This window comes from Aotus nancymaae, unplaced genomic scaffold (assembly GCF_030222135.1).
Source record: "Aotus nancymaae isolate 86718 unplaced genomic scaffold, 86718_ANA_hifiasm-v0.15.2.pri h1tg000049l, whole genome shotgun sequence".
In the NCBI taxonomy this organism is placed as follows: domain Eukaryota; kingdom Metazoa; phylum Chordata; class Mammalia; order Primates; family Aotidae; genus Aotus; species Aotus nancymaae.
Window position 1 is genome coordinate 4,786,221 of NW_026988463.1, and position 13,017 is coordinate 4,799,237.

Below are 13,017 nucleotides of genomic sequence, written 5' to 3' on the forward strand. Positions count from 1 at the left end.
AGTGTCTCAATCAATCTCTGCCTCCCAGGTTCAAGTGATTCTCAAGCCTGAGCCTCCCAAATAGCTGGGATTACAGCTGTGCGCCACCACTCCTGGCTAATTTTTGTATTTTTCGTAGAGAGTTTTGCCATGTTGGCAGCTGGTCTCCAACTCCTGACCTCCGCCCACCTTGGCCTCCCAAAGTACTGTGATTACAGGCCTGAGGTACCATGCCCAGCCAAATCTTCTTTTTTAAATCCCTGGAATTATAAGAACATTCCCTCTTCCAGAAGCTCTGGCTCCACAGCTCCAGGCCAATGATCTCCTTGAAATATTGCCACCACAGGCTGCTAAGCTGGCTTGTGATAGAGAACTGGGGGCTGGGTATATCCGTAAACATGAAACCAGGAAGAGCACTCTGACATAAAAACTCCTGGATGAGTGAAGAATACTGTTTATAACATATCATTTTCTACGAAGAAATACTTTAATCATCAGAATTAGATTTACCAGAGAAGTCACAGACATTTTTTTCAAATCTAAGCCTGTATCTTCCTATAATGATAATAAATAGAAATACAACTACTTAAAGAAATAAAACTGGCTGGGCACGGTGGTTCTTGCCTGTAATCCCAGAACTTTGCGGGCTAAGGGGGTAGATGACTTGAGGTCAGGAGTTTGAGACCAGCCTGGCCAATATAGTGAAACCTCGTCTTAACTAAAAATACAAAAAAATTAGCTGGGCGTGCTGACATGTGCCTGTACTCCCAGCTACTTGGAAGGGTGAGGGATGAGAATCGGTTGAACCTGAGAGGTGGAGGTTGCAGTGAGCTGAAGTCATGCCACTGCACTCCAGTCTGGGTGACAGAGTGAAACTCCATGTCAAAAAAAAAAAAAAAAAAAGAAAAAAAGAAATCAAACCATCTAGCTAGACTGAGGTAAGCAACTTGATGCAGTGATGAGAAAGCTAAACAAATCACTAGCAACTCAAGTAAATACACGTTCTTCCCCTCACTGTGACATGCTATACGGTCAAAGAGTCTCAGATTAATGGTCTTGGTTTGCTCAACTTTAGGACAGATCTGGTAAAAAGACTTACTATAATAATGTCAAAGCAAATCACTTAGTTTTACAAATGAGAACAAGATTGTACAATTACTTTTATTAAGATAAATAAAATTTTAGTTTTCACTGTATGCCTCATGCATGAACCATAATGATAATATAGCATTAAAAGAGAACTCAACATGGCTCTTATAAGACAATTTCTGCAGAAAATTGCACCTTTATTTAGGTATGAAGCCAGAATTAGATGCCAGTCTTATACACTATAAGAAGACTAAACTAAGGATCTTTAGAATATTCTCAAAGCAGCTCAAACTCCAGGTAACACAGAAAGAAAGGCAAAGGGAGACTCCTGGTGACTACTACTCACTGGTCTTCTGTTCCGAAAAATTTCACAAAGAAGCATTTCTTTCCACGAGGTTTCTTCAAGTCCTTCGGTGGATTAACAATCTGGAGAGTAAAAGGGGGAAAAAGGATGGCTGGTAACATAGCAGCCCACTTTCTAGTGGCTCCACAGTCTCTACACAGCTCTACATTGGTAAGAAAAAAGTCAATTAAAAGACTTACTTATAAACATATTTCTTCACGTACAAAATGGAACCCAAGGCCAGTACTTGCGTAAATCTCCCATTTTTCGATTGAGATGTGTGGAAACATGCAGATATTCTAGAAGTTCCCAATCTCTAACATGTAGTGCAGGGCTTAGTAAACACAATATCCCTTTCACTGCAGTGGCCCTGCTTTACCAGCAGTTAAATCAACAGCATCCCCTGCCCCCTTGCTGCCCCCTCAACATATGACACTGGTTATAGAAGAAATGCAGAGGCTACTCTTTGAAATACTTCCTGTGCAGGAAGAGTTGAGATAGGAAATAGTGAAAACAAAGGACAAATGAAGCACAGAAAACACCATATTGCAAAGAGACCATCTAAAGACACTTCCTGGGCTCCGAACAAGAATATAAAAACAGAACATTTGGAAAGCAATGATAGATCACCTCATGCAAAATCTGGAATGCCAAACTTCTGCAAAGAGGCAATGGAGTAGCACATATGGTAACACAGAAAGAAGATTTAAACTTAGTTGGGACAAAAATACTTCGGCTTTTCACTAACCTACATTTAGACTTCTCTCTCTTCCTGGATAATTTATATTTTCTTCTCCTTTTGTTACATTTAAACATGAAGCTAAATTCAGATTAGAATTATTTCCTGGGTTAAAAAAAAAAGAAACTTCATAAACCTCCTCTAAATCAACAAATAGTGTTTGGAGCAGATTAAACGATCTGGTGTATACTGTATTGCCTTAAAAAAAAAAACTCGGGGGAAGAAAATTCTAAGTGCCATCTGAATTGGCCCCGTTTAACTCAATGCTAGAAATTTAGAGGAATGAATTTTATATTCTCCACCTCCTCATACCCATCTTCAGTTATCTTCCTTTAGTAGCAAGACACTCACCTTTCCTGGCCAAGGAGGATACCGGCCGAGTTTCCCCCTAGAGAAAACACAAAGAGTCAGCACTTGCCCTCAAAAAGCCCGTCCAGCTCCTTCAACCCACTAAATACGCTATTAATTTTTCTAAATCTCTGCTGGCATCCTCAAGTACCGGAACAAAAGCTTGTAAACGAGAGTTCTTAACCTGTCTCTCACATCTGGGCCCAAGACCCTCGTAAGTAAAACGTAAAATTGTATACTTATGTGTACAACGTATGTCCATTCTTCTGTTGATAATGAATACAGAATAAAACTGTCAAAAGTCACTTGTCTAGAGCTTCTCAATGACGGGGGCGGGAGAACAGTTTCCTTTGTAAACACAGACTTCCCCTCCCTAAGTCTGATTTAATTCAACAGGAGACCTGCCTGGCTTTGACAAATGCTAATGGAAGCCTTCCTCTGGGTGGAGAAACAAGCTACGCAGCTCGAGGGAGGCGGCGACAATCAGTCTTGGTTCGGGCGGTTGTCTGGGACACAGAAGCAGACCACAGGAGGCACCCAAGCCGGCACTGGTCACTGCCAAGCCATCGGTTGGAAAGGAGAAGTCCCCCCGCGGTTTCTTCGCGGGGCAACGCAGGCAGTCCGATTTAAGACACCCCCGGCTGCGCCGCCCGCACAGGTCGGCTGCATTGCAACCAGGGCTTTGACCGACTGGCACCGCCGAGATGGACTCGCGGGTCTGGTCACCGGCGCTTTTGCTTTCTGGGAAGCCGCAGCAAGACCCCGGGGACCCGGCGTCCGAGGAAGCCTCGCGGCACCAGCGGCTCCCTTCACCATGACAGCCGATATCTGGGCCCCGAGTGCAGCCCCCTCCCGGGCGGCCTCGGAGATCAGAGCCGGTGCCCGCCGTGGCCACTCTCGGCCTCGGTCCCCCGGGGCTGGACTGCCCCTTCCGCCCGGCGCCTCTTGCAAGCGCCGGCACCTTCTCTTCCCCTCTGTGCGCGACCTGGAGCGCACAGAAAGGCAGCTCCCGGGCCGGCCGCGAACCCCGCGCCCAGGCGGGCAGTTCCCCGGCGCGTCTCGGTTAGCCCGGCCGCCCGGACTCACCACACCAAGTCGCCGAGCCGCAGACTCACAGCCGCCATCTTACCATCCAACCACCGTCGACGCACGGGCCGCCGGGAACAGCAGGTCGCCCCGGCGCCGCCCATTGGAGTGAGCCAGACCACGTGACAGGGGCCGGCTGTCAACGGCCACGCCGCTACTCTGACGTCACCGCGCCTGCCGGGGCTCATTGGCCGGCCAAGCGGCACGTGATGCGAGCGCCGCGGTCTCCGCGCGCCGGAGCGCAGAGATTCCCGGCTCCTTCCCCCTCCCTCCGGCTCGTGACGACGAAGCGTCCGCGGTCTGAGGCGGCGGCGGCGACTGTGCGACCGGCTGAGCGCAAGAGGGAGCCGGCCTCGCGGCCCGCCCCGCCCCCGGGCTTTTGAGTCGGCGTCTCTCCCCTCTTGGCGCTTCCGTTACGGCCGTTAGTCCGGCGCGGGCCCCGGGGCCATTCCCGAGCCCGAGGCGCAGGTCGGCCGCGTCGCTGTGCCCGCGAGCTGCCCTGACGGAGCTCGGCGCGGCCTGGAACTCAGCCTCCGCCTAGGTCTGGGCTCCCGTGCCCGGCGGCTCCGCTTGACCGCAGGCCGGGAGGCCCGGGTGTCCGCGCCCGTCCCCTCCCGCCGCCCGGGTTCTTTGGAGCGCTCCTCCCGACGGCCGCTTTCAGAGGCGGCGTCTGAGCGCGGGGTCCCGCGCTGCAAGTTCTCCCGGGGCGCCCGGCGACTGCTTCCCCGACCTCCTGGTGTCCCCGGAGTGGCTGCGCGGACGTCGAGTTGGCATTTCTCCGCTTCTTCCTGGACCGGCGCGCGGCGCGGCACACCAAGCTTCTCTGGGCGCGGGGACCCGGCCATGGACCGAGGCGCGGGCCGCCCGCCCGCCGGGAGCTGCGACTCGGGAGCCGACCGCTAGCTGCGCGGCCGCCCGGGGCCCTGGCCGGCATGAGGACCGCCGCGGGAGGACGTCTGCGGCCCGCGTCGGCGTTGGGGACAAAGGTGCGTGTCGTTGTCGGGACCGGGCTCTTCCGTTAGCCTTGCTTTAGTTTTTGCACTTTTGAAAAAGTTGTGACAACAGGAAGACAGATGCCGGGCGTAGTTCGGACACTTTAAAACTGAACCGTGAAGTAAGAAGTGTTAACTGCAGTTGAGCGCAACGCGGGCCCAAACTTCAGCAGCCCAGGTAGAAACAATTATGCAAAAGATCCTAGTCCCAATTACAGACACCACAGTGTCAAGGATTGACCTAAAGTTGGTGTCGGTCTCTTGTTGAGTCACTGCCTGCTGGAAAAGGTGACGGGTCCACACGCACTTCCCCAATGCATTGTGGTGTTGAGAGGTTTCGGTTGCAAGTCGCTGTTTAGCCTACAGGGTTGTCCAGCAGCTTGATGATTATTTGGAGATAAGTTCCCCTGAAGTACCATGAAATACCTGCACAGACTGTCATGTACTGAGTGTGTGTTTTTAAGACAAAAGTGATTTTTAAAGCGTTATTTATCAGGGAATAATTTGATAGAAATTTAACATGTTCCTAAGTTTAAAATTATGAGTGTGTGAGGAATTGAAGGATATTTTAATAACTTAATTAAAAACATGAATCTTGGCTGGGCATGGTGGCATAAGCCTATAACCCCAGCATTTTGGGAGGCCAAGGCGTGCGGGCAACCCGAGGTCAGTACTTCGAGACCAGCCTGGCCGACACTGTCAAACTCCATCTCTACTGAAAATACAAAATTAGCCGGGCGTGGTGGCGTATGCCTGTAATCCCAGCTACTCTGGAGACTGAGGCAGGAGAATCGCTTGAACCCAGGAGGCGAGGTTGCAGTCAGCTGAGATCGCGGCATCACACTTCAGCCTGGACGACAGAGACTCCGTTTCCAAAAAAAAATCTCAAATCAACATTGCATCAAAATCTAGAGGTATTCCCCTTAACATCAGAAACATGGTACGTTTCTATTACGATTAGACAATAAGAATATATTTTGTAATATCCTGAAAGTTCTAGCCAATGCAATAAGACAGGAAACAAAAATAAGAAATGCAATTGTGGAAAAGAGAAGACAGAATTCTCATTTCTGTGGATGATAGGTCTGCCTATTTTGAAAAAAAGCCATTAAAATAAGAATTCAGGAAGGATACTCATTATAAATTGGAATACGCTGTTAGTTTTTCTGTTTCATCAGTAACCAGTTTGAAAATATAATGGTTAAAAGGATATATTTAAAGTAAGAAAAAATATAAAATTCCTGAGAATAACCAAGGGACAGGGAAGGCTAATATTTTCTTAGTAACATTGGCTGAGGCTTTAAAAGGGGGATCGTTTTCTTTTCTTTTTTTGATGGAGTTTTGCTCTTGTTGCCCAGGCTGGAGTGCAATGGCAGGATCGTGGCTCACTGCAGCCTGGACCTTCCCAGGCTCAAGGCTCAAGCCATCATCTCACGTCAGCCTCCTTAGCAGCTGAGAGTCCACGGGTGTGCCACTACACCTGGGTAATTAAAAAAAATTTTTTTTTGGAGATGAGGTCTCACCGTGTTGCCCAGGCTGATCTCAAACTCCTAGGCTCCAGCAGTTATCCTGCCTTAGCCTACTAGAGTGCTAGGATTACGGGAAGTGAGCCACTGTACCCAGCCTTGAGAGGGATGTTTCTGTGTGTAGACTTCTATACTTAAAATAATGTTCAAGTCATTAGAGTTGAATATTTATTAATAATAATAATTATTATTATTTGAGACAGAGTCTTGCACTGTTACACAGGGTTGAGTGCAGTGGCACAATCACTGCTCACTTCAGCCTTAATCTCCCTGGCTCAAGGGATTCTCCCGGCTCAGCCTACTGAGGAGTGGATGTGCATGCCACCACACCTCAGCTGATTTTTGTATTTCTTGTATAGATGGTCTCACTGTGTTGCCCAGGCTGGTCTTGATCTGGGCTCAAGCCATCCTCCTAAAGTGTTGAGATTACAGGCGTGAGCCCCTATGCTGGGCTAACGTTGAGTATTTAAAAACTTAGCTGTTTTTAAGTATTACTCACAAATCTTGTTTTATTTACAAATTTAAGAACTTTTTTTTAAAACTTGATCTTTGACAAAGGTTCAATTAAGGCACCAGTTGAACAGATTAAATTCCCTCATACAATTAACTCTTTTTACAAAGTTAATTATCTTAAATGTTTTGAACTGCACTTAAAGCCATGTATTTCCAATGCTCTCAAATACTTCAAACTTCTAAAGAGGTGAACTTAGTAGTAAAACCTTTGCAAGGCTGAGGATGACGAATTGCTTGAATCTAGGCAGTTGAGACCAGCCTGGGCAACATGGTGAAACCCTGTCTCTACTTGGAAAAAAAAAAAAAAAAAAAAGAAAAAAAGCCCAGTGTAGTGGTGGGTACCTGTAGCCCCAGCTACTTAGGAGACTGGGATAGGAGAATCACCTGAGTCCTGGACGTTGAGGCTGCAGTGAGCTGACATGGTGCTGCTCCACTGCAGTCCAGCCTGGGCAACAGGAGTGAGGAGGCAACTTAAAAAAAAAAAAAGCCTTTCCAAGGACTTCAGCTACTCTCATAAGTCTAATAAACATGTAAATTTTTTTAAACATTCAAACATGTTTGAACTTAATTATATTTTCTTAAGCATTTTGAATTAAGGTCGTAAGTCTAACATACCGTTGTTTAATGTATCTGATTCTCTTAAACGTTCCAAATGGGTTAGTAACAGCAGAACATTATCATAGTGATTATAAAACAACCCAGAATCTTAGTGTTAATAGACAACAGGTTTGACTTACTTTATCCTTTAGTCCTATTTGTATACCTGCTTGTGCTTGCAGGAGCAGTTGTACCATCTAGGATTGAAGCTGCAGTCTCTCAGACTTGGACTGAGATAAGGTTGTGTGTTTACTGGCTGGACAGGGAGAGTAGGACCTGGTTGCCACTTCCGGGATGACCTTCCTACCTCCTATTGGATTCCTTTTTTTTTTTTTTTTGAGATGGAGTCTTGCTTTGTCGTCTAGGCTGCAGTGCAGTGGCGCAATCTTGGCTCACTGTAACCTCCGCCTCCCAGGTTCAAGCAATTCTCCTGCCTTAGCCTTCCGAGTAGCTGGGACTACAGGCACATGCCACCACACCTGACTTATTTTTGTAGCGATGGAGTTTCACCGTCTTGGCCAGGCTGGTCTTGAACTCCTGATTATGATCCACCTGCCTCGGCCTCCCAAAGTGCTGGAATTACAGACATGAGCCACCTTGCCCAGCCGGATTCCCTTCTTAAAGTGAGACTGTTGTGGTTCTATTAGTGGGGGAATCTGTAAGCCTTCAGTTTGGATTTATTTCCACAACCCAGTGCATCACAGATATCCTGAGGGCCTTGGAGGTTTCTTATAGGGAAATCTTTAACGTCTTAGTGTGTGCTGGGAGATGGTCTTTTGGAGCACCAGACTGTTTTGCTGCTTATCGTTTTGCTGCCTGATTAGAATTATTTTAGCTCTTCATTTGTAGATATTTTGTTCCCTTATTTGATCTTATAAATTTCAATTTTACAGTCCTAATTCGACAAGTGAATATTGGCTATATACACTTCTACATGTGTATGGATATATACGATATATACTGAATTTCCTAAATTCACGTTTGTGATTCATTAACAACCAAAATACAGTGAATTTTTTGGAAACCTGTCAAAATAATACATAGGCTGGAATGGGAAAGTGTTATTTATAAAGAAGGATAATAAATGTGAGGGTTTTTTTTTTTTTTGAAACTAAGTGTCACTTTGTTGCCCAGGCTGGAGTGCAATGGCACAGTCTCAGCTCGTGCAACCTCCACCTTCTGGATTCAAGCGATTCTCCTGCCTGAGCCTCCCGAGTAGCTGGGATTACAGGGGCATGCCATCACGCCTGGCTAATTTTTGTATTTTTAGTAGAGTTGGGGTTTCCCCATATTGGTCAGGCTGGTCTCGAACGCCTGACCTTGTTATCCGTCCTCCTCGGCCTCCCAAAGTCCTGGGATTACAGGCATGAGCCACAATACCCAGCCTAAATGTGAGTTTTAACTTCACATTATTAACATATAAAACTTTTCAAAACAGCGCAGACTGGTTAAAGAATCTCTAAATACGAGATTAATATGACCGATGGACTTCAGAACCAGACCTTAGATATCTGTGATGTTACTTTGCAGTATATACCAAATCAGCAGAGGAAGGAAGGACTCTTCAGTGATTGATGCTGGAAGAAACAAGTTAGAGCCTCTCCTCATACTTTATAGCATAGCAAATTCAGCTGGTGTTAATGAGGTAAATGTGAAAAAATATCAATAAACGACCATATAGGCCGGGCTCAGTGGCTCACAGCTGTAATCCCAGCACTTTGGGAGGCCAAGGCAGGAGGATCACCTGAGCCCAGGAGTTCAGATCAGCCTGGGCCACATGGCAAAACAACATTCCTACAAAAAATTAAAAAATTAGCTGGGCATGGTGGCACAGGCCTGTAGTTCCAACTACTAGGGATGCTGAGGTAGGAGGATTGCTTTAGCCTGGGAGGTTGAGGCTGCAGTGAACTGAGGTTGGGCCACTTCATTCCAGCCTGGGCAACAGAGTGAGACCCTGTCTCAAAAACAAAACAAACCCATATACACAAGTTCTTCTGTAAGATCTGGTTGGAGACATTCTAGGCATTAAAGAAATGGGAGGAGTCACAGAGGAAAAGAGCCTAGTTTTGACTGTAACATTTCCTTGGGAGGAGGGTCACTTGAGGTTGTGACTTTAAGACCAGCCTGGGCAACATATTGGGTCGGCATGTCTACAAAAAATAGAAAAAATTAGCCAGGTGTGGTGGTGGTAGTCCCAGCTACTTGAGAGGATGAAGTGAGTGGTTTGCTTGAGCCTGGGAGGTTGAGGCTGAAGTGGCTGTGATTGGGCCACTGCTCTCCAGCTTGGGTATAACAGCGAGACTCTTATCATACCTCACTCTAAGCAACATTAAACCGCAAATTAAAAAACAAGACAAGAAAAAGCACTTAAAAGAGATATGACAGGTGTTATAAATCTATAATATAATAATTTATGTATAATATCAAGAGCCCTTACAAATCAGTTAGAAAGTCACAATTTATTCAACTATTTCGTGATTATCACTTTGGTTGCTTCCATCATTTTTCTTGTATAAACAAGGCTGCAATGAATATCCTTATTTATTGGTATGGTAGAAAGTTCACACTAGAATATAAACTTTAAAAAGCAGGACACAAAATTATGTATGAAGTAAGCAGAAAATATGTATAACATGTATTAGCATATTTATATTCTGTGAACATTTAGAATTCTGGATTCAGAATCTATTTTGATGATTCTCAAGTGATTTTGAAGGTCTTTGGCATGTGATAATTTGTTATTTTGGCAAGGGCAGTGTTTGGGTGTGAGAGGCTGGTACGCAGGGCAGGAGTGTTTGTTAGGAAGTTTAAGACAATTAAATTTTCTTAAACTTAAATCTGTTTAATTAGACAGGTAAACCATTTTATCGTCTTCGTTTGACCTGGCTCTTCTTTTCAATGTTAACAGAAGCCATGCAGTGACACCCGCTAAGACTTGTTGGTAGCCATGTCGGAGCCCCACAGGGTCCAGTTCACCTCTCTCCCAGGTTCCCTGAATCCTGCATTTTTGAAGAAGTCCCGGAAGGAGGAGGCTGGGGGAGCAGAACAGCATCAGGACTGTGAGCCAGCCGCAGCAGCTGTTCGAATTACACTCACCCTCTTTGAACCAGATCACAAACGCTGCCCAGAGTTTTTCTACCCAGAGCTGGTGAAGAATATCCGAGGGAAGGTGAAAGGCCTTCAGCCTGGAGACAAGGTACACTCCTGGGTTCCCAGAGGCACTATGGCTCTAACGCACAGGGGTCATTGTGTGCATGTGGGGCTTCCGGAGTCAGGAGGCAAGACTTACTGAGATTTTGGCTGCCCCAAGATCCTGTCACTCACTCAAGGCAAGCACGAGGTTTGGAGAGGCTAATTTAAATAATAGCTAATTAATATAAATTTTTAAAATAGTAAATTTTTCTGTGCCTAGGTTATAAACATTAGGTTTAATGAAACCACTCCCTGACAGTTCCAGTGTTAGAACTTCATGCTGGACATTTTTTTCTTCCAAGGGAATCTTGCTGTCTACCTAGTATAGGGGCAGACAAGAAAACATACAGACTGCTTATCTTTTTTTTTTGGAGACAGAGTCTCGCTCTGTCACCCAGGCTGGAGGGCAATGGTGTGATCTCAGCTAACTGTAACCTCTGCCTCCCGGGTTCAAGCGATTCTCATTCCTAGCCTCCCGAGTAGCTAGGATTATAGGCGCACGCCACTTTGCCCATTTTTTGTATCTTTAGTAGAGACAGGGTTTTACCATGTTGGCCCGGCTGGTTTTGAACTCCTAAACTAATTATCTGCCTGCCTCAGCCTCCCAAAGTGCTGGGATTACAGGCATGAGCCACTGCACGTGATTGGTGAAGAGCATTTTTAAGTGCCTCAAATGAACCTCATACCTCAGCCTCCTGCGTAGCTGGGAGTACAAGCTTGTGCCACTGTACCTGGCTAATTAAAAACAATTTTTTTTTTTTGAGACGGAGTTTCGCTCGTTACCCAGGCTGGAGTGCAATGGCGCGATCTCAGTTCACCGCAGCCTCTGCCTCCTGGGTTCAGGCAATTCTCCTGCCTCAGCTTCCTGAGTAGCTGGGATTACAGGCATGCGCCACCATGCCCAGCTAATTTTTTGTATTTTTAGTAGAGACGGGGTTTCACCATGTTGACCAAGATGGTCTCGATCTCTTGACCTCATGATCCACCCGCCTTGGCCTCCCACAATTTTTTTTTTTAAAGATGGGGTCTCACTGTGTTGCCCAGTGTTTTAAAAATGGTACCCACAGGTAACAGAAGTTACAATATGGTCATTGTTTAAGTCTGGTACAACACAGGCCCTGGAGGGCTTGGACAGAAGAGAGCTACATCCTGATTAGTGTTTGGACAGAGCTGGACCTTCTGTCATATAGTCAGGAAACAGAAGTTACTGGAAGACTGTTGTAGGCAAGGCATTGAGTAGTATACATAGAATCCAGTGCTGCTCAAGGTTGGTGGATTTCTTTTTTTTTTTTTTTTTTTTTGAGACGGAGTTTTACTCTTTTTACCCAGGCTGGAGTGCAATGGCGCAATCTCGGCTTACTGCAACCTCCACCTCCTGGGTTCAGGCAATTCTCCTGCCTCAGCCTCCTGAATAGCTAGGATTACAGGCACGCACCACTATGCCCAGCTAATTTTTTGTATTTTTAGTAGAGACGGGGTTTCACCACGTTCACCAGGATGGTCTCGATCTCTTGACCTCGTGATCCACCCACCTCGGCCTCCCAAAGTGCTGAGATTACAGGTTTGAGCCACTGCGCCCAGCCGGTTGGTGGATTTCTTATAGTTACATAACCCCTCAAGTTATATGTGATCATTGTAGAAAAATTAGAAGATCCAGATAAGTGTGTTTGAAAGACTCCCCATTTGTGGTATCTTCATTAGATGTGTGCTCTGTAATATCCATTCTATGTGTATACCACAAATCATTTAACTGATAACTATTTTAGTAGGCAGAGATGGGAGGGTGAGATAAGAAAGTTTGTTTGAATGAGGCATATAGTCTTTAGTGTTTTTCGTCTGCCTTGAAGTCTTAAGCATATTTGGTATAGGAGTCTTACTAAAATTAAGATTCCTGGCTCCTGGCCTCTTCCACTTATGGTTATGATGAATCAGATTCCTTCATTGGTAACTCTAAGGCGGTAAGTAGTTACTGAAAATGCCATGTCAGAACCACTGCACCGTAGCACCTGGTGTGGTGGCTCTCACCTATAATCCCAGCACTTTGGGAGGGCGAGATGGGCAGAGCCCAGGAGCTTGAGACCAGCATGGGCAACATGATGAAACCCTGTCTATATAAAAAACTTTTTTTTTTTTTTGAGACAGAGTTTCACTCTTGTTACCCAGTCTGGAGTGCAATGGCACGATCTCGGCTCACCGCAACCTCTGCCTCCTGGGTTATAAAAAACTTTTAAAAAATTAGCTGGGCATGCTGTTGGATGCCTATAGTCCCGGCTATTCGGGAGGCCGAGGCACGAGGATCACCTGAACCTGGGGAAGTCTAGGCTGCATTGAGTCATGATTGTGCCCCTGCACTGCAGCCTGGGTGACAGAGTGAGACTCTGATCTCAAAAAAAAAAAACAAATTTTTTTTTAGATTTCTTGCTCAAGAAGCTTAAGGCTTTCCTCTGGAAAATTTGATGAGAAAAGAATAAGCTTATAAAATGGAAATAAGTCTTGGAAGCCTGAGTTTAACTTTGGTAGCACTGAGAGAAGTACAGATTCAGACCTTTCTAAACAGTATGGCAGAATGGCTCTCAGGAACTTGCACTACATTCAGTGGGATTTTAATGTTTT

The 13,017-nt window shown here is 45.9% G+C and overlaps 2 protein-coding genes across 12 annotated transcripts in view; one reads left to right on the forward strand and one right to left on the reverse strand.

Annotated features, from left to right (window-relative positions):
• The window catches only part of GLYR1 (glyoxylate reductase 1 homolog), a 44,542-nt gene extending 40,887 nt beyond the window's left edge, over positions 1–3,655 (reverse strand). For 5 of the 7 annotated variants that reach the window (XR_010337346.1, XM_021673513.2, XM_012448243.3 and 2 more), the window contains exons 1-3: positions 3,585–3,645; positions 2,502–2,538; positions 1,415–1,494 (exon numbers count right to left, since the gene is read on the reverse strand). Coding sequence is in view for 5 of the 7 variants with exons in the window: in XM_021673513.2 (XP_021529188.2) it covers positions 1,415–1,494; positions 2,502–2,538; positions 3,585–3,622 (155 nt within the window). In the remaining 2 variants the exon portion in view is untranslated. Of the gene's footprint in view, positions 1–1,414; positions 1,495–2,501; positions 2,539–3,584 lie in introns of all 7 variants that reach the window. The other 2 variants (XR_010337345.1, XM_012448240.2) reach the window with 1 other exon arrangement.
• Positions 3,656–3,837: 182 nt separating this feature from the next.
• Positions 3,838–13,017, forward strand: part of UBN1 (ubinuclein 1) — a 33,228-nt gene continuing 24,048 nt past the window's right edge. For 3 of the 5 annotated variants that reach the window (XM_012448234.3, XM_012448237.3, XM_012448239.3), the window contains exons 1-2: positions 4,578–4,754; positions 10,121–10,408. In XM_012448234.3, coding sequence (XP_012303657.2) covers positions 10,160–10,408 — 249 coding nt within the window. In that variant the 5' untranslated portion in view covers positions 4,578–4,754; positions 10,121–10,159. The other 2 variants (XM_012448238.2, XM_012448235.2) reach the window with 2 other exon arrangements.